The sequence below is a fragment of the Barbatula barbatula genome (genome assembly GCF_947034865.1).
Source record: "Barbatula barbatula genome assembly, chromosome: 19".
Taxonomy (NCBI): domain Eukaryota; kingdom Metazoa; phylum Chordata; class Actinopteri; order Cypriniformes; family Nemacheilidae; genus Barbatula; species Barbatula barbatula.
This window is the reverse complement of record NC_136782.1, coordinates 18973363-18994510: the sequence shown is the minus strand read 5'-3', so window position 1 is coordinate 18994510 and position 21148 is coordinate 18973363. Positions and strand designations below refer to the sequence as shown.

General features: G+C 37.6%; 6 protein-coding genes across 6 annotated transcripts; 4 read left to right on the top strand and 2 right to left on the bottom strand.

Moving 5' to 3' along the window:
* Positions 1 to 280: 280 nt before the first annotated feature.
* Positions 281 to 1693, top strand: LOC306908096 (chymotrypsin-like protease CTRL-1; the record flags this gene model as incomplete). Its single annotated transcript, XM_079480684.1, has 4 exons — positions 281 to 379; positions 483 to 663; positions 1288 to 1421; positions 1532 to 1693. The coding sequence occupies 4 exons, from the start codon at positions 281 to 283 to the stop codon at positions 1691 to 1693; spliced, it is 576 nt and encodes a 191-aa protein (XP_079336810.1).
* A 935-nt stretch (positions 1694 to 2628) lies between these two features.
* LOC306908095 (major histocompatibility complex class I-related gene protein-like) lies at positions 2629 to 4567 on the bottom strand (the record flags this gene model as incomplete). The annotated part of the gene is given in 6 exon segments (XM_079480683.1): positions 2629 to 2846; positions 2849 to 2896; positions 2985 to 3138; positions 3293 to 3370; positions 3374 to 3426; positions 4486 to 4567. Coding segments are annotated over 6 exon segments (633 nt in total).
* Positions 4568 to 4978: 411 nt separating this feature from the next.
* Positions 4979 to 6465, bottom strand: LOC306908094 (chymotrypsin-like protease CTRL-1; the record flags this gene model as incomplete). The annotated part of the gene is made up of 7 exons (XM_079480682.1): positions 4979 to 5140; positions 5230 to 5363; positions 5480 to 5630; positions 5753 to 5834; positions 5987 to 6066; positions 6271 to 6329; positions 6420 to 6465. The coding sequence occupies 7 exons, from the start codon at positions 6463 to 6465 to the stop codon at positions 4979 to 4981; spliced, it is 714 nt and encodes a 237-aa protein (XP_079336808.1).
* Positions 6466 to 8539: 2074 nt separating this feature from the next.
* On the top strand, positions 8540 to 10511 carry LOC306908093 (chymotrypsin-like protease CTRL-1; the record flags this gene model as incomplete). Its single annotated transcript, XM_079480681.1, has 7 exons — positions 8540 to 8603; positions 8707 to 8783; positions 9453 to 9532; positions 9665 to 9746; positions 9833 to 10013; positions 10130 to 10263; positions 10350 to 10511. The coding sequence occupies 7 exons, from the start codon at positions 8540 to 8542 to the stop codon at positions 10509 to 10511; spliced, it is 780 nt and encodes a 259-aa protein (XP_079336807.1).
* Positions 10512 to 13952: 3441 nt separating this feature from the next.
* Positions 13953 to 15407, top strand: LOC306908932 (chymotrypsin-like protease CTRL-1; the record flags this gene model as incomplete). The annotated part of the gene is made up of 7 exons (XM_079482221.1): positions 13953 to 13998; positions 14092 to 14195; positions 14346 to 14425; positions 14509 to 14590; positions 14752 to 14932; positions 15030 to 15160; positions 15246 to 15407. 7 exons carry the CDS (start codon positions 13953 to 13955, stop codon positions 15405 to 15407), a joined length of 786 nt encoding a protein of 261 aa, XP_079338347.1.
* Positions 15408 to 18510: 3103 nt separating this feature from the next.
* On the top strand, positions 18511 to 20461 carry LOC306908931 (chymotrypsin-like protease CTRL-1). Its single transcript, XM_079482220.1, has 7 exons — positions 18511 to 18635; positions 18761 to 18864; positions 18942 to 19021; positions 19103 to 19184; positions 19660 to 19840; positions 19960 to 20090; positions 20177 to 20461. The coding sequence occupies exons 1-7, from the start codon at positions 18590 to 18592 to the stop codon at positions 20336 to 20338; spliced, it is 786 nt and encodes a 261-aa protein (XP_079338346.1). The 5' UTR covers positions 18511 to 18589; the 3' UTR covers positions 20339 to 20461.
* Positions 20462 to 21148: the final 687 nt, after the last annotated feature.

Here is a 21148-nt window from a genome sequence, read left to right as displayed (position 1 = left end):
TATGTTTAAGGATTACTATTGTAGCATTACATTTTATGCTCATATCATTTTAATTTTCTGTTTAATAATAACCTGTTTCTCATTACTAAATAATAGGTACTAATGCGTTCATGGTTTTCATTTTTTTTTATTCTTTAAATGTGAACCAGACATCCAAAGACATTCACTTATGTGGAGGAACTCTGATCAACAAGAACTGGATTCTAACTGCTGCTCATTGCTCCGTTCAGTAAGAACCAATAAAAACTAATCTTTAAACGAATCTACACAGTAGGTCCATATGGAAAAAGAAATCACATTTGCCTGTCATTCCTTCTTTAGAGCTGGATATCACCACGTTGTGCTTGGAGAGTATGACCGTGGCTATGATGATGAAGCCGTACAGTTCAAGAAAATTTCCAAGGTTTTAATAAATTTCAATATGCTTTTTAACACTTTACAATATGCATTTTAACAATGGAGTTTTTGACTTTCTCCTCCAGGTCATCGTTCATCCTCGCTTCAACAAAGATACTTTTAACAATGATGTTGCACTGTTGAGATTGGCCTCTCCAGCACAGATAACGTCCCGTGTCTCTCCTGTAAATCTGGTTTCCTCCTCCACCAACATCCCTTCTGGGACCCTTTGTGTCCTGACTGGCTGGGGCAGAACCGCGACCGGTCGTAAGTTTTCATTTCTCATCATCCATGTTTATGGGTGTAGTTTCATTTAACGTACAATTTCTCAAGCGCAGTTTTTGAAGGAGACACAAATAATGCATAATAAGTCAAATGACACAAATAAGTCAAAACTGTACTTATAAAGAAAGACTTTCTATATTGTAGCATGGAGACTGCGTCGCTATAGTTATTTTCAAAGTTTCTCTCTGTTTCAATGAAAAAGCTGATTTTTTCTTTATTGCAAAAAGTTGTTTACAATCACGCCATCAACATACAATGACATTTAAAAGCAATGACTGTGTGTGTTTAAAAAGATATACAGTACAAACGAAATAACATCTTGTTACAGATTAAAGTATTAGGTGACTGTTGCCCAATGACTGTTATTGTGAGAAAGATATATAAAAGAAGTCACCATATATCTACTTTAAAGAGTGGTTGTGTTCATATTCGTGTACCCAAACAGTCAGTAACAGTGACAGATGCTTAAATTCTGTGTTGTACTCGTTGATGAGTCGGCCGGGTTTCTATTTTGGGATTTACGCATGTCCATGTTGTTATTAAAACTCTTTGTCACCATATTCATACAAGACACCTGTAAGCTCTAATACTTTGTCTGTGTTTTAGTGAGTCCTCGTATCCTGCAGGAAACCACTTTGCCCATTGTGAGTACTGCTAACTGCAGGCAGTACTGGGGTCTGACCAGATCAATCACAGATTCTATGATATGTGCCGGAGGTTCTGGATCTTCAGCTTGCCAGGTACATGTACTTAAGATGTAAACACAAATTTAGATGCAAGATATTCATGTAAATCAATTTTAAATTTCAACGAAATATTAAAACACCAATGGCTTGTGTGTTGGTCGCAGGGGGATTCTGGTGGTCCTCTGGTGTGTGACAGCAAAGGTGTTTGGTATCAGGTGGGCATTGTTTCATGGGGAGCAGTTGACTGCAGTGTTAATTCTCCAGGAGTCTACTCTCGCGTGCCTTACCTCCGCAAATGGATTGATTATACTGTCTCATCCAACTAGAGCTCTGAGTTGAATCAACCTGAGTTGATTCCCTGCATTAAAATGGCTAATGCACTTTATAACTTATGTATGAATTTGAGCAACTTACTTTGGGAAAAGTGTTTATTTGATCATTTATTTTAAGAATTTTGCCATTTTCTACACTTTTGCAGGACATAGGGTGTTTTGTGAGCATATGTTATGATAGTAAATTATTACCTCAAGTAGTTTATGAAATACGTCATTTTTGTAAATAAATTATTGATGTTGATCATAAAACATAAAATTGTCATGTTGTTATATATATTGTAATGTATCTAAAACAGAATTTATCTTGTTTTACATTTTTAAATAATAAAACAAATGTTGGGAAATGAATACTGTTACTTGTTTTGTGTGTCTTTCTGTTGTTTATTTTTCAACACAAAACATCAGGTACTTATTACATATCACTGCATTACTAAAATACATTAGGTCTGTTTCAGGAGTAAAAAATGCAACACTTTTAAAGATGAACTCGACAGTTGAAATCATAAAATCGTCGCAGTCATAAAACAGAGTTCAAAGGTGTGTCATACTGACAGAAATACAATATAATATACATAACTATATCTTCAGAAGCGTTGTTTTTATTACATAAGAATGTGCTATTTCTATACACCACGGGTCCCCTTGCATGAACTGCACCGTTTTGTTTCTACAGTAGCCCTAAATGGTAAAACTGCTCTACAGAGCATGCTTTGTAAATATGTTCTCCTTTGGCAAAAAATGGTGGAGTGAGTCGTTGCTTTCAGCTCGCATCTTCACTGCTATAAGTGCCGGAGAAAAAGATTTAAGCCAGAGAATGTCTTTTAGTATTTTCCATCTGCATAAAAAAACATGCCCGTCTGTAAAGCATGCTGCTCTCTTCTTACAAAAGAATGATTTGTCTTGAATGATTGAATCAATGCTTTCTGTCAACCTACCCCATTAGATGACGATCCCTTCTTGTGCATCACAAAACAATCATAATCTGCTTTTTCATACTCTGTTATCTCCACACTCTTCTGTATCTGGTATGTTCCATCATGGTTTGGTCTGACTCCTTCAATCTCTATTTCAGGCATGAGTGTCCGATTCTTCCTAATGTTCAACGTCACATCATTGGGGTAAAAGCCAGTGGCCAAACAGCTGGATTGAGATCAATGTGATCTCTTCTTGCAAACACATAAACTTCTGGTGGAGCTGAGAACGCAGATATTAGTTCATGAATTAATTAAAACAATGTGAAAGCTACAGATAATTCAATGTTTATCTGAAAACATTCACTCACAAACTTGTTTAAGATCCTCCTCTCCATATTCTCTGAATTTGTTGAGCCAGTCCACACACTCTTTTTCCAGGTAGCCCTTTGTGTATTGGTTTAAAATGGGCACATTATCCCGGTTCACTGTAGTTGGAAAAGCTGCGTCAACTGGGGCAAGCCACTGTGAAACCTTATCATCAATGGAAATAAAGTCATTGCCATCACAGGAATACCCACCGATGTCCTTGGAAAAAGTCATTTTACTTTCTTGGTTTGAAATGGGGGTTATCCCATTTCTCCTTAGTTTTAACAGCTTTGTCAGCTAAAGCCACCCACTGCGAGACCTCAGTGTCAAAGGAAAGAAAGTCTTCACCATCATAGGCGTACTCAATGATGCCTTTAGAAAATTGTAATTAATTTTCTTGTTTTTCAATTTTACAACCGTGTCTCCTTTGTAAAACATGAAGATCTGAAATAAAATGTATGCGAGATAAAAATAGCTAAAAAATATACATTATTTATGTATATTTGGTATACAGTATAACGAAAAGGCCTTATATCAGTGTGATTCATTCGCTCCATCAGAATGTTTATATTCACATTAAACCACTGCTCTTTGCTCTTGTGTGATTGGGTTTCTTTTTCCCAGTTTCCCTGGTATTAAATTTTTCATCCACTGCTGTTTGTGAATCTTTTTCTGTTCAATGTTATTGTAGACATCAATCTATATGTCATCCAGTAGACCCATATATATAGCTGTAAATTGACAGATGCCTGACAGATTCACAGGTTTGGATAAAGAGGTGTATATGTAGTACAGGGAATGTGTTTCTGTGAAAGAAAGAAAGAAAGAAAGAAAGAAAGAAAGAAAGAAAGAAAGAAAGAAAGAAAGAAAGAAAGAAAGAAAGAAAGAAAGAAAGAAAGAAAGAAAGAAAGAAAGAAAGAAAGAAAGAAAGAAAGAAAGAAAGAAAGAAAGAAAGAAAGAAAGAAAGAAAGAAAGAAAGAAAGAAAGAAAGAAAGAAAGAAAGAAAGAAAGAAAGAAAGAAAGAAAGAAAGAAAGAAAGAAAGAAAGAAAGAAAGAAAGAAAGAAAGAAATTTTATCTTTCATTTATTTATTATAGTTTTTATTATCATTTTTTCATTAAGACTAACAAACAATATCTTAATATTACTAATATAATAATAATGTATATACAAATTTGCCTATAACGTAATACTCCCAATTCTCTTTATACCATCTTTTTGTAAGATCATTTATTCTAGTTTAATAGATAGGTAAGGAATATAAAAAAATGTAATATTGTAGTAAAGATCTTAAACACCTACAACATTATCAACATTGATCACAATCTTTGACAAAGCTATTGATTTATCTTTTAAAGTACACAAACTTCATATAATGCATTTCAGAAATTCATGCATTTGAATACATTAAATATTATTGTTACAAAGATATTTTAGAGGAACAGCACTGGTTTACTTTCACTTGCATTCTCAAACTAAAGCAAATGACTTTTATTCAATTTACCTGCATGAACCGATGCTAAAGTCCCAAAATGAAGAAAAATACCAAGCAGAATACAATGCTTAGTTACAACCCCAGCGTCCATGACTAAACCTTTTGCCTGTGCGAACTGATTATTGTCTGTTGACAAGACATCGACATGTTCAGAAACAGGAAATGTTTTATCCACGTTTTTTAGAAAACCCCATGTATCTGAGCAGAGGTCAAAGACTCTTGTCTCTTTTTCTCTTGCTGTGATCTGTGCTTGAAAAACACAAAATAGTATTTACTTTAATAGTATTACTACCAACATTTGTTTCATTCTGTGTCAACACATTAACCAGAGACATCATGAAGATCCATATTTTATTAAAGATTTGTGAGTCATATGGTAAAACAAGTTAATACAGATTAAATAAGTTATTAAATTAACATGTTTCCCGTTATAAGTTGCTCAAGTTCATACAAATAAAAATTGCTGTAGTCATTTCAATGCAGGGTATAAAATCAGACTGTTTTAGTTGGATGAGACAGTATCATCAATCCATTGACGGAGGTACGACACACGAGAGTAGACTCCTGGAGCATTAACACTGCAGTCATTTGTTCCCCATGAAACAATGCCCACCTGATACCAAACACCTTCGCTGTCACATAGCAAAGGACCACCAGAATCACCCTGCCGATGACACACAGATACATTGGTGTTGGAATTCTTTTCACTGGAGTTTAAATGATGGGTTTAATTTTGTATTTTTCATCTCGTACCTGGCAAGCTGAAGATCCAGAACCTCCGGCACAAATCATGGAAACTGTAATCGGTCTTGTCAGACCCCAGTACCGCCTGCACTCAGCAGTACTCACTATGGGCAAAGTGGTCTCCTGCAGGATACGAGGACCCTCTAACAACAAAACAAAGACAAGATATTAGATATTAGAGCTTACATGTGTCTTGTGAGTATGGACATTGGATTATAAATGAAATGTCACTTTACAGTTGAAGAAAATGAAAACTTACGACCGGTCGCGGTTCTGCCCCAGCCAGTGGTGACACAGAGGGTTCCAGAAGGGATGTTGGTGGAGGAGGAAACCAGATTTACAGGAGAGACACGGGACGTTATCTGTGCTGGAGAGGCCAATCTCAACAGTGCAACATCATTGTTTAAAGGCTTTTTTGTTGAAGCGAGGATGAACTATGACCTGTAGGATTTAAAAAAAAAACACTCCACAGTGTCAAAATAAACTTGAAAACAAGCTCCCTCTTTTTTTCCACAAAATATCTTAAAGTTACCTTGTCAATTTTCTTGACCTGAACAGCTTCATCATCGGAGCCACGGTCATACTCTCCAAGAACAACTCTGTGATTTCCAGCTCTAGTATGAGAAAAAATACTGAATAAAGATTTATGAAAATATTGTGAAGTTTGTCTGCTCTGCGTACTGTTTTGCCCACTGTCTGCATAACATACTGTACACACAAAATATGAATGACAGATGGATAGATTGATTCATTTATTGGATCTTACAGAACAGAGCAATGTGCAGCAGTGAGAATCCAGTTCTTGTTGATCAGAGTTCCTCCACAGAAATGACTGCCTTGGGATGTCTGGTTTAAATAGAGGGAATATAAAATTCAGAAGTGTCTGAAGCATCCCGTGCATTATTATTAGTGAAATGAAACGATTTAACCAACAACACAGGAAATAAATGAACAGGAATAATATGAAATGCTAGAAAATCATGTCCTACACATCACTGATAAAGACAGTTTATTAAAAAAAATTCCAACAATACTTGAGAATTGACTTACCTGAATAGACACCTGCCAGGGCCAAGCAGAAAGTGAATTTCCTCCATCAACAATACGGCCTAAGTATGCAGATTAATTTGTCAATTATTTATTTAAAAAAACACACATTTATGAGACGTACAAGGTTGTTTGATATCAAACATATTCACCGACAGCCGAGGCCACCAAAACAAAACAGGTGATGATCCAGAGCATGTTGTAGACGAGTGCCTTCCTGATGTTTTTGTCGAGTCTCTTCTCAGCTTTTTATTCTGTCTTGCATCTGGTCAATTTCGCAATTCATAAAGGTGTTTCTATGCATATAAGGGGAGCGCAGGAATGTTCGTATTTGTCACATTAGAAAAACAACAATTACATATTGACTGGAAATCCAAAGGCTCTTGCCTAGCTTACTTGAAACAAAAGAAGTCATCTAAATCTAAATCTATAACTGTAAATTTGAGAATGACTCAGAGAGATGCTCATAATCTAACTTACATTATTACAACAAGTTTGTTGACTCATGAGTAAATGATGTTTGTGTGATTAAGGTAAACATTCTGGGAGTGAAATGGGTTTCAACGTGAGAACATCTAATTGTTCCCAGAGATCCTTCAACGACAAAGCATGTAAACAAGTGTGACCTGTAGATGAGCATGTAGTATGTACCTTGCATGTTTTTTAGATTGTCACCTACCTGTCCAGCCAGCCAATGACCTCACTGCATCATGAGAGGAATGTTCTACTTAAAATTTTTCTCTCGACGAATGCTGTACATTTTTATTACTGACAGTTATCAAAACCCCCCAAAATAAACATTGATTAAACCAATAACATAAAATCTTCAAACATTTGAGACCCAGACCAATTCTCAGCTCTTTTAAAAGCAATAGTCATTGGCTGACAGGAAAAGAACCAAGTGGGTAACAATAATAAAAACCTGCACAAATGACATCTCGATCTACCAAACCAAGTCTCAAGGCAGTTCGTGGCATAGGCATGAAACTTGGAATCTATTAATACGTGTTTATGGACACAAATGTCCCCTTTTTTTTCAGGTTAGTATGACCATTTCAAGTCACGCAGCACAACTTTCAATACGCAGGGCGAAGAATGCTTTCCTGTGGCTCAGTGGTTAGAGCAAGTCAATTTAAACCAATATATAACCAGCTTAGGACCAGCTTAAACCAGCACAAAACCTACCCAAACCGCGTATGCTGTTTTTCTTCAATGGGGTACCCTAACCCCCGCCCCTAAACCTAACGTCACGGGACAAAGTAAAATCATAACAAAACATACGAATGAGATCGTAGGAAATAGGAATTCATATGAATGACCCTCCTTTTAAAATTGGTAAATTCCCATCAGATTGCTGACTGACACGATAAACGGGGGAAATTCGTGTCCATGAACACGAATGAATAGATTAGTTAGTGACAATGTCACGAATTCCCATGAGACTGTGTTGTATCTACAGTACATGTCACAAGTCTTTGGATGTTTTCACCGGCTTAGACACCCAGATTTTTGCCCAATAACACAAACACCATTAACCCGTGAGTCAATAACGAAACATATTGTAATGTATATTTCCTAGCATCTCCCTATTATTCCTCCATTTCCTCGATGATTGTTATTGCACAACAGAGTGCAGAAACCGTTGAGTATGAGAATCCAAACAATGAGCAGGAAAAAGGTTTGCCACCACATGATCTCCGAGCTCTATCTGGGCGACGCCTACAGCAGGGGAATGACTAAAGGATGGCCTGGCCACACAGTTGAGGACGTTGCCTATTGCCTCCAATGTAAAGTTCAAGCTCCCACATAGACATAAAGCTCCCAACGTGTATCTCAAACAGGCTTGGTATAATGAATTAAACAGCGTTTTCCTCACAATGACCCAGTGTGCCAAATGATACCAACAAACAAACAGTTTGTGACCAAAGCAATACGTGTCACAGCACTGACACTCGTACATTTAGTCATCTAAATGTTACCTGTAAGCTATTATTAAATGACTACATGGTTAGTCACGGCACAAAAAGACAGAATTACTTCACTGGGGTGCAGCCTTGCAACTTGTTCAGTTACCTGATACATTGTTTATTGTTAATATTCCATACAGGAAAGTATTTTTTATTCGAGATATTTCCTTAATGACGAAATCCGATGCTCCTCCTAACTGCATTAAAGCATGAGTAATGAAATTTACCAGATGCTAGACAGAATATAAAGCAGATATGAACCTCAGCAGAAACATCAGAAAGACTTTAGAGCATCAAGACATAAGATGACACACATCTACAACATGTTCTGGATTATCGGCTGTTTTGAATTGGTGGCCTCCGCTGTTGGTGAGAATATTTTGCTATAACATGCAATAAGTGTAAAAAAATATGAATGTAAAACTAAATTGTATGTATTTTGGAAACATCTAAAACTAATCTGTGCACCTAGTCTGGCCGAATAATTCAGTCAGCATTATAAACGGAGGAGATGCATTGAGAGTTTGGCCCTGGCAGGTCTCTATCCAGGTAATTTGAATCGTCTCCATTTTAAAAAGGGTTAAATAAACTGTTTTTCTAGCATTTCACATTATTCTTATCAGTACACATAATCGGTATACTATGCTTGCGGGGCGATGACGTCTTTCCGCTAAAATCTGAGCCGGCTTTGTCACATCGCTCATAGCGTCCATAGGGAACAATGGTGTTTTTCACTCGGTCGCTTCAAGATGCACATAGGACTACTGTCAAAGACGTGTGTCTAAATATCCAAACACTACGCCATACTTTAACAACCAAAAAGGAAAAGCGCTATAGTTCTTTTGTGTTGATAGTTTATGACTTTTTTTACCGGAGATACATTCACTTTTTTATATGTATATTTATTGTAAATTATAGCTATAGTTTCAAGCTACATCCACAAATATCAAATAACACTGAGTTCAATTTTAAGGCATTATCACAGCATTGGTGCTGTCAGTTTCTTTAGTAACCATATCGTTATCGCATGGTGAAAAATGACCTCAGCGCTATGAGAACAGAAGGGGCTTCGATTTTAGCTAAAGTCATTGCCCCGCATGCATATATGCAATTTTCCCCTGATACTATTGTGATTGGTAATTAGTGTCTCTCAATGAATAATAAGCAACACACGATTTCTAAAGCTTACACATTTCATATTTTTTACATTTAAACCAGACACCCCAAGGCAGACATATCTGTGGAGGAACTCTGATCAACAAGAACTGGATTCTCACTGCTGCACATTGCTCTGTTCTGTAAGATCCAATAAATGAATCAATCATTCTATCTGTCTGTGATTCATATGTACTTATTATGTTGACAGACAGATTTAGTACAACAGATGAACTGTATTTCATTTTTGCTTTTTCCCATCTCTCTCTTTCAAGAGCTGGATATCACAATGTTGTGCTTGGAGAGTCTGACCGTAGCTTTGGTGATACAACCGTTCAGATCAAGAAAATTGCCAAGGTATCAAAATCAATCAATCACAAAATCCTCTTAGAAAATGAGATATATTGTTTATTTATGGTAATGGTTTTCTCACACCCCTGCAGGTCGTTGTTCATTCTGGCTTCAACAAAAAAGCCTTTAACAATGATGTTGCACTGTTGAAATTGGCCTCTCCAGCACAGATAACGTCCCGTGTATCTCCTGTAAATCTGGTTTCCTCCTCCACCAACATCCCTTCTGGAACCCTCTGTGTCACCACTGGCTGGGGCAGAACCGCAACCGGTCGTAAGTTTGCATTTTCTTCAACTGTAAAGTAACATTTCATTTATAATCCAATGTCCATACTCACAAGACACCTGTAAGCTCTAATATCTAATATCTTGTCTTTGTTTTGTTGTTAGAGGGTCCTCGTATCCTGCAGGAGACCACTTTGCCCATAGTGAGTCCTGCTGAGTGCATGCAGTACTGGGGTCAGACAAGACCGATTACAGTTTCCATGATTTGTGCCGGAGGTTCTGGATCTTCAGCTTGCCAGGTACGAGATGAAAAATACAAAATGAAACCCATCATTTAAACTTAAAATTCCAACACCAATGTTTGATATCTGTGTGTCATTGGCAGGGTGATTCTGGTGGTCCTCTGGTATGTGACAGGAATGGTGTTTGGTATCAGGTGGGCATCGTTTCATGGGGAACAAATAACTGCATTGTTAATGCTCCAGGAGTCTACTCTCGCGTGTCTTTCTTCCGCCAATGGATTGACGATACTGTCTCATCCAACTAGAGCTAGCTAACAACCTCATACAACCTGCATTGAAATGAAAACACTTTTTAACTTATGTATTTAAGGATTTTAACTTTGAAAGAATATTTAACTTAAAAGGAAAATAATCAGTTAATTTGCTGGACTTAAGTCACAGACATACTTGTTCATTCATTTGTTTTATAGTAATGTATTTGTGTGCTACCGCAATGATTTTTAAAACACATTATTCTGTAATCCAATTCTTAATGTTTAGTTTATAAATCAAATCTTTAATAAAGCACAGGAACTTGATGCAATGTGTCATGCTTTGTTTAAACACTGTGAGTACATCTTTATTTGGATTGGGGCATACAAGTGGAACATGCGAGCAAAACATGATCACAAGGGAAACTAACTTTAAGGTTTGCACTGAAAAAGTCAGTTTGTATGGACAAAGTATATGATTGTAGGCTACATTAATAAAGATAACTTTTATAGCTTCACAATGCAAGCACCAAAACAACGTAGGCCTTATATATTTTGCCGGTACAGAAAGTGGGAAAAACGATGCAAAACGCTGCTCTCGTCAATGTCACTTTTAAATGCCAATCACAGTGGATGAGGGGCAGGACGAAACCATATCGACCCATCCACCGTGAAATCCTACAACTGCATAACAACACACAAGTTAAAATTATTGTTTTTTAATCAGTCTTTATCAGGCGACATCCTTGTGACACCACAAAATCGTGCAGATAAAACCACCCAAAAGAATGCAAAATTCATATTCTTCGGTATCCCCAAGGTGACCGATAAACTTTGTCTAAATTGTTTGCGGAAGTCTTAAAACAACTGGGAGTTCAGCATCAATGCTCTAGCGCACACCATCCACAGAGTAAAGGAGTACTGGAACGCTTTCATCGACGCTTAAATCTCTCTTACGTTCATATCGTGTTGAATTGCATAGTGACTGAAAGGAATGACTTCTATGGCTTTGTTAGCTGCAAGGGAGGTCACGGAAACTAGTTTTTGGACATAAGGTGCGTGGTCCGCTTGGCGTTGTGGGCAATCAGTTAAAAGATGGACAACAACCAAAAACTTTGCTTGAATATGTAAACGTTTCTAGAAGACGGTTATTCTTGGCTGGTAAAGCTGCACGAAAAAATTTGGAAAGAGTGCAGATAAAGATGAGTTTGATCGGAAGTCTAAACAGCATGTATTTAATCCTGGAGACCAGGTTCTGGCATTGCTGCCTTTAGTGAGTTCTCAGTTCTGTGCGAAATTTGGGGGACCATATACTATGGAACGTGCACTTATCTGTTCAAAGATTATACTAGAGTTTCCATCACTGTTTGGAGACGTTCCATCACAAACTCATTTAATAGAGCATCTATTTAGCGGAGGTGAATTGTTTGGGCAACGGTTTCTTATTTGGGAAAAAAGTGGGCCAAGGTATGGTGCGTCCTTTGAGAGCTAAGGTGAGCACAATAGAGAATTTCCCTATTCCTTGTACTAAAAAAGAGCTGATGAGGTTTATTGCGATGGCTTGTTACTAGCGTAATTTTTGCCCAAATTTTTCATCGGTCGTTTGTCCGATGACGAATCTCTTAAAGAACTGTTTTGTGTTAGAAAGTGTGTTAGGATTGAGTTGTGTTTGGTTGGGTGTGTCGGTTTCTTTTTCTTTGTTACCGATTCTCTGATTTGAGTGCGCCTGAGGCTCATCATGGCGGTTACTTAAACCTGGTACGACGAGAGTTCGTTGGGGCGGCTGCTCATCTGTTAACGGAGCAGTTCTGCCAGAGCCACGGTCAAACCTTGTTATGTTTTGTTAGCATTGGTTTGGTTAGATTTCATATTGAATGTGGTTATTGCTAGGTTATTGATTCAATTTATTATTGTTATGGTTGTATTTTGTTGTAATAAATTGAATATCTTTTTGGATTCCGCCATGTCGTCTCCCTTTATGTTACATCTTTGAGCCAGGTGTAACATGTTGAGTATTTTTGTGTACACTACTGAATAACTTTAAAAAGTAAATAATAATTTGACCGGTGCTTTATTTTGAAAACAGCAAGTAAATAATACAAACGGAGAAAGTTTAGTTATAATATAAATAATGATACATTGGAATTGCAGGACAAGATTGATATCTTGCAAGCTTATGTGAGCTTTGGTTAAGATGACAAGCAATGAGTCATTAGTGCAGATGATTAATGCAATGAGGTCATTGCCTGCCTGAACCAGGTAGGCTTGCACAAGTGACATGCTAATCTTCAGATTACACTTGTTTGCATGCTTGTCAGTTATGCGTTTGTCATTGAATGATTTTTAAATCAATTAGATTTCACCTTGAATCCCATAGTGTTCTTAACACCCAGAAGCTTTCACCTAATAACACAAACAATTTTAACCCATGAGTCAACAAAGAAACATGCTGTAATGTTGTTTATTTCCTAGCATCTCTCTCTGTTGTGCAACAGTCTGCAGAAAATGATGAACATCAACAGAAGGAAAAAAGGTTTGCAACTTCATCATTGCAAGACTCGGGACATGCAGAAAGGGCCTTTTCCTCCAAAATTGGGTTCATTGACTCCATCCTGCTTATTTCCATTAAGCATTGCCTAAAGGCTTCAGTATCAAATAACTTTATATGTTTTTTGCTAAATGATTCAATGTATTTGAATGTATAAACCACTCTGTATAATTAGAAATGAAATATAGAGTAGTCTTATTTGTCTCTATGAACTTCTCACCGGTTTATATATAAGTTTATATTGAGTCTGATACGTCTTCTTTCCTTCTTTTACTCCCTTTCTAGGGCGAGATATCACTTTGCCGTTCTTGGAGAGCATGACCGAGGCTCTAATTTTAAATCTTTATTTCTGCATCGTTTTATAACTTAATCCATTATACTGTACGATTCAAATGTACAACAATTCTTTGAAATGACAAATTGTTACTGCAATACAAAAAGACTTCGACAGCAGATTTAGACCTACAATGTTGTTTAAGATTTTCACCATCCATCCATATAACAGCATCCAGACCAGCAACAATCTGTTTTAGCTGAGATTTTGCTGAAACATGTGGAGCTACTATATTAATCACTAGTAATCTAACACAAAGCCTGCATATAAACTATTTCATGTTAAAGAAATATTTCAAAATACATTTTGTATTAAAAATCGTATAATGTACACCATTGCTAAACTCATTTGTATTATAGATTGCAAAAGAGCATCCCTTATTTTTTTTATTCTTAGCTTATTTTACATTCCGCTCTCTAAGCAAAGGTAAGTTGACCTGTTCGTCCCAAGTTCACTATTTCAACATACTGTTAAGTGTGATATAAATGGTCTTTAGGTGTGAGATCCTTCCAGCTGCTTTCGAGCACCTTGGCAATTTCCCACTTTTATCAGTTGTTGTTGGAGAGAATATAAAGCGGTTTGGAGACAGTTGGAAAACATTAGACTCTTAAACATGCTTTGGATCATCAGCTGTTTGGCATTGGTGGCATCCACTCTGGGTGAGTATTGTTCAGAAAACCTTAGTAATGTATATCACACCTATATCATGCTTTCTGTTTATGTGTGTTTATTTGTTCCTTTGCTCACCATAGGCTGTGGACTACCAGCTATTAAGCCCAAGATCAGCAGCTACAACAGAATTGTAAACGGAGAGAATGCGGTTCCTGGCTCTTGGCCCTGGCAGGTTTCTTTACAGGTCACGATGCCATTTTTTACAATTAAAATATGCAGATTAAGATGGGAAATGACGAGTAAATGATGAAATTGGTTTTGCTTGGGTAAGCTACATAAATGATTAACATTGCTATAATAATGATTTTTCATATTGTTTTTATGCATTAACCAGCAATCTAATGGTGCACATTTCTGTGGAGGGTCCCTACTCAACCAGTATTGGGTTATTACCGCTGCTCACTGCCGTGTTCAGTAAGATCTTTTAAATCGATCACACTTTTTTGTCTTTTTCGGCATGCATCTAATGTTAACGTTTACCTCACGCTCCCTTTAAGGGCCGGATATCACAACGTTGTTCTTGGAGAGTTTGACCTTGCCTCCAATTCTGAACCTGTTCAGGTCATGAGGATTGCCAAGGTATCTATGTCCACTTACTTACAGTATATCACACTGGCTTATGTTAAAATGAATTGAATAAATGGTCCATAAAATCTTTAATGTCTACCAGAGAACTTTTAAAAGACACTGAAAAGTTCATGTTCCTGCAAGGTGACTCAAATTTTCTCCCACCCTTGTAGGCCATCACCCATCCATACTACAATAGTCAGACCTTCAACTTTGACATCACATTGCTGAGACTGGTCAATCCAGCCAAGATGACTCAAACCGTCTCACCAGTCTGTCTGGTCGGCTCCGTCAACAACGTCCCCCCTGGCACTATTTGCGTCACCACCGGCTGGGGCAGAACTGGAGTCACCCGTAATTTAAAAGACTGCGATCATTCGCATATAAGCGCACACGCACAAAACAGTGCAACACGTCACATCTGATATTCTTCTTTTGCTTTGTTTGACAGCTAATCCTCGCTATCTGCAGCAAACTACTCTGCCCATTATAAGCACATCTCAGTGCACGCAGTTCTGGGGACAGGGAAGAATCACAGACTCCATGATTTGTGCTGGGGCATCCGGTGCTTCCTCCTGCCAGGTACGTGTGGACAGTTTAAATGCACAAATGTTTGATGTCGAGGTTATAATACTTGCTCTAATGTTTGTGGATCTGTTCAATTCAGGGTGATTCCGGCGGTCCTCTGGTGTGTCAGAGCGGAGGCGTTTGGTACCAAGCGGGTATCGTGTCATGGGGCAGATCGGACTGCAACGTTCGCGCGCCAGCGATCTACTCACGTATCACTTACCTGGGTCAGTGGATCGCACAGACAATCGCCTCCAACTAGAACTCCAACCTGAGGATTTTCTTTCAAAAAGGCAACAGACATCTGATGTTGGTAAAATAAATTGAATCTATTGGAATTGACTGGCCCTTCAGTGATTTCTATGAAAAGAAAAGTTACAAATCAGACACAAGTTATTGACCCGAGCTATTAAACTGAAAGCAATTTAAATAGAAAGTATAATTGAACATTTTTAATGCACTAAAATATAATTTCTTAAGAACACAGAGAAAGATATTTGGGAGAATGTTATCAATCATTAACTGCCATAGTAGGACAAATGAAATGGTAGTCAAAGGTGCCCCAGAACTTTGTGTTTCCCTAAATTCAGCAAAATATCTCACTTTATGTTCAACAGAACATGAAAAAAATGTCCTACTATGGTAGTGGATGATGTCACAGAACTGAAAGTTGAAAACGTTCTTACAAATATCTTTCTTTGTGGACTAAGAAATGTATACAGGTTTGAAACAAGCTGCGGGTGAGTAAATGATGACAGAATTTTCCTTTTTGAGTGAACAAGCCCTTTGAAAGCATAGTTCATCCCCAAATTTAATCACCCTTCGGTTCTTCCAAACCCGATTCAATTTCCTCATGCAGTTGATCACAAATATTGAGAAAAATGTTATCAACTGAGATTTCCAACGTCCATTGACTACCATAGTGGAAAAATAAATGGTAGTCAAAAGTGCCCCAGAACGTTTTGTTTTTCTAAATTCTGTAAAATATCTTATTGACTACCATATGCTACAGATACCTCAGTTGATAAAATTTTTCCAAATGTCTTCGTGTTGAACAAAATAAAGAAATGTATACAGGTTTGGATCAACTTGAGGGTGACTGATTCACAGAATTTTCATTTTAAGCCTGCATCCGTCATAAGTAGCACTGGAACATTTTTAGTGATGGCCAAAAGTAGTACGGGTCAAAATAATCGAGTTGTCTTTAATGCCAAAAATCATTAGGATATTGAGTTAAGATCATGTTCCATCAAGATATTTTGCATACCATAAATATACCAAAACATTATTTTTGTGAGTGGCTGCAGCAACATCTGTTATAAACTGCTCTGAGAGACAGGGTGAAGATCTTCTGGCCGTTCACTCCTTAGGAGTATTACCGCCAACTACTGTATATTTAGCCACATGGGTGATGAATCTGCAATAAATGAAATAAAATATTTGGTGTAATGCCCCACCCACATCAAAGGATCAGAGCCCAGGTTTCAGCTGGCGCTGCGTGTTCAGCTCTTCCAAAGGGTGAAGATCCCATTGCAGAATTGTGTATATAGTATGTATACATGGGTAGAAAGCAGAGTAAGGTTAACTAGGCACAGGTGTAACAGATCAAACAACGAGTCCAGCATTGGGTTTGGGGTAATGTAGTGAGATAATGGCAGTCTGGGTGATGTAGGTATGATGATGCCCTCTTGTGGATTTGCAGGGCATTTCAACTGGTGTTTGTGAAAAGTTCTAGTGTCGCTCTGTTCACAGGTTCTCTGTGGGCTTTCTCTTTCCTCTCATTCTTGATCTTTGCATCGTCATATATCTCATTGCTAGTCAAATGCCTCAAAAGGGGAAGCCATTAAGACCTTTCCGCCCATGAATTAATTTATACTACAAACACTTTTTCTATCTAATATGATGATGATGATGCAAAATACAAATTAATAGGAATAATAAAATATAAGAGATGTTGTATTGGAATAATACATTTTGAGAATTTACATATTAACAGATGCTATGTACACCTGTGCAAGGAGCTAATGTAATATGATGCTCTATATGAAATATTCATATGTAGGGATTATTTTTTATAAATGGCATTGCAGCAGTAGCTGTAAACAGTTACATTTACACTTGTGGGACCTGCGTTTTTCTTCATTATGGAATAGTACATGTCTTAAAGAATGGGCACCAATAATCCTCTCAGCAGTTCAATCCGTGTCCTTTATAGTTGATTTAGATTTGGTAGCTGAGCTAAACCTGACAGTTACTTTGATAATTTTATTCATGTTTTACATTTTAAACACAGTTTTATTTAGATTTTGAGTGCGTTTGCTTTGCGAAATACCCTCACAAATCCTTGTCTACCTATTCTCTTTCTAGTGCCAAACATCACAATATTGTCCTTGGAGAGCGCCGTCATTAATCCAAAACCGAACCTGTGCAAATTAAGAGTTTTCCCATGGCGCCTGTTTTAAAGTGTTATCATTAATAATGAGAAACGCTTTGTATAGCCTATCCGTTCATTTGGTATATTAAATATAGTGGCGAATTATGACATTATTTCACTTATCTTAACTAAAACAATGCATTTACCTTAGCATGCGCGCCTGTCGTGATGACCCTATTCGTATTCTCTGTGAGGTTATTCTCAACCATTTATTGTAGAACCATTCTCACTCAAACCATCATCAGCTTTCTATAAGAGACCTGTGCGATTCAAGATAACTTTTATTAATGTGAGCTTTACTTTGGCCTTGACAGGTTAAGATACTTTTTTCACTTTTGTATATATTTAGGGGAGGTTTCTAGGGACTGAAATTAATGTTAGCGCTGTCTAAACTGAAAACAGCTTGCTCTGACATATCTCAAGTACATCAGTGCTATTGTCTACACACAAGTAATGTTTTTTGTAAGGCATGTTTTAAATCTTTTTGGCTGTCCTAATTGATCTAAGGCCTAGTCCTTGCATAATCGAATGCCTGTCTGGGAAACTGCCCTTTTAAAATAATTTTATAATAATAAACATTTTTATACCCTACCATATACACTATATAATGCTAAATAAAATGAACAATAATTCTTCAAAAGGAGTATGTCTATCCCAAAAGGCTTTACCAGCAGATTTAATAGACCCGAAGCACCCGCTGACGCACCACGATATTTAGTCAAGAACCTTGAACATACATATATTTATAATACTTATAAATATTTTACAGCTGCGAGACTGATTTGACATAGATTGCTATTTTAATTCTTGGCTTATGTTATATTAGGCTGTCCTCTGTTGACCCACCTGGTAAACATTTCAACACACTGCTGGATGCGAAATAAATGTTCTTTAGTTGTGAGATCCTTCCAGCTGCTTTGAAATAAATTCCCAGTTTTATCAGTTGATGGGGAGAATATAAAGCCGTAGAGAGAGACAGTTGGATTACATTACAGGCTCTTGTCTACAACATGCTTTGGATCATCAGCTGTTTGGCTTTGGTGGCCTCCACTCTGGGTGAGCATCTTTCAGTAAATTAGTGATCATCTGACTTTATTACCAAACCACTTTGCCTGTATTGTATGACAAACGAACAGTATAAACAAACGTTACAATTGTATGTGTTTCTTTACTCACCATAGGCTGTGGAGTGCCTGCTATTACGCCTGAAATCAATGGCTTTAACCGAATTGTAAATGGAGAGAATGCAGTCCCTGGTTCTTGGCCGTGGCAGGTCTCTCTACAGGTAAAGCTGACATCATTTACACTTGAAATATTCGAGTGGAGCTCAATTCTGATGGTTATTTTTTATGTATAAACCAGCAATCTAATGGCTTCCATTTCTGTGGAGGATCTCTGCTCAACCAGTACTGGGTTCTCACCGCCGCCCACTGTCGCGTTCAGTAAGATCGATTCAATCGGTCACACTTTTTGTCTTTTTCTTAATGCATAAGCATGTTGTCAACATTTACATGTCTTTTTAGGGCTGGAGCTCACTACGTTATTCTTGGAGAATATGACCTTGCCACCAATTCTGAACCTGTTCAGGTCATGAGTATTGCCAAGGTATCAACATCCCTTTGATTCTACCACACTTGCTAATGTTAAAATAAATGAAATAAACAAAAAAGTGAAAGTGAAGTTACACCTTCCAAGTCAAATAGCCAACGGTTGCCTAGAAACATTTAAAATATACCTCAAAGGAGCAATTCATTTATTCACCCGCATGTCATTCCAAATCTGTATGACTTTTTTCTTCTATATAAAACAGAAGAAGATATTTTGAAGAAACCACAAACCGTTTACCTCAATTGACTTCCATTGTGTGGACACAAAGCCATATGCATGTTTTGAAAAACCCAAGGTTGAATAACTGAAGGCGGTATACATTTTTTGGTAAACTGTCCCTTTAAGATTCAATACAACCAACTACACCTGCCATGTTGTCTCTTAGGTCTGTTAGAGACCTTTTAAAAAACAGAGTTCCTGAACAGTTCATGTTCCTGAAAGTTCACTCATACATTTTCTCCCACACTTGTAGGCCATCACCCATCCATACTTCAACAGTCAGACCTTTACTTATGATGTCACAGTGGTGAGACTGGCCACTCCGGCCCAGATGACTCCAACCGTCTCACCAGTCTGTCTGGTCGGCGTCAACGACAACATCCCCCCTGGCACTATTTGCGTCAACACTGGCTGGGGCAAAACTGCAGTCACCCGTAATGTTTCTTTTTTTAGCAATATATGTAAAAGCGTTTAACACTTTGTTTACATGCATATACTAAGCACACAAAACAGCACCACGCATCTGATATTCTCCTTTTGATTTGTTTGACAGCCAATCCTCGCTATCTGCAGCAAACTACTCTGCCCATTATAAGCACACCTCAGTGCACGCAGTACTGGGGACAGGGAAGAATCACAGAAACCATGATGTGTGCTGGGGCATCCGGTGCTTCCTCCTGCCAGGTATATGCACCCCTTGACACCTGCACAAATGTTTGATGTCGAGGTTGAAATAATTGCTCTAATGTTTGTGGATTTGATCAATTCAGGGTGATTCCGGCGGTCCTCTGGTGTGTCAGAGCGGAGGCGTTTGGTACCAAGCGGGTATCGTGTCATGGGGCAGCACTGACTGCAACGTTCGCGCGCCAGCGATCTACTCACGCGTCACCTTCCTGCGTCCGTGGATCGAACAGACAATCGCCTCCAACTAGAACTCCGACCTGAGGATTTTCTGTCAACAGACGTCTGTCATCACTTAAAATACTCCAGCTATTGGGAGTGATTGATCCTTCAATGATTTCTCTAAAAAACATAAATAAAACATTTAAAAGCTACTGTACGGTTATTGATTCCAGTTATTAAACAAGCTATTTAAATATGTATTCATAAATATTAAAATGTATTGCTAATATTTTTCATAGTCGAGGATTACTATAGTAAACAAAATAATAAAATACCAAAAGTATGACAGTACAGTGACCAACATATCAAAACTATTTTTCGATTACCAGATTCATCTTTTTGACTGGATACCAGATCTTGGCCTATCTGTGTTTTCTCAATCAACCTCTTGAGGTGCATGCTGGGATGCTTTTTTAACAGTATTGATCTGGACATGAATTGGCTACTTTTATTCATGGTCTTGTCCAACTTGTTCAATATTTTTTAGTCTGATTAAAGACGTGAATTTGGTGAACAGAAATAGTTTGATAACATTTTAGACAATATGGGATGGCATCTGGGCAATGGATCTGTAGTTCACAAAATGCATTTTTATGTAAAGAAAAAAAAACATGCGTTAGTGTTTCATATTGATCTAGATGTATGTCAGAGTGGAGATTAAGAGATGTTTGTTTTATATTACCTTGGGCTTTTATGGCTACTATGAAAACTGGTGCTTGTGGTTAGGTTGTGAGCTGATGTCAATGAGTAATATCCGAGGTGATGAGATGAGTTTCTTGCTCTTTGTGTGTGTGTGTGTGTGTGTGTGCGTGCGTGCGTGCGTGTGTGTGTGTGCGTGC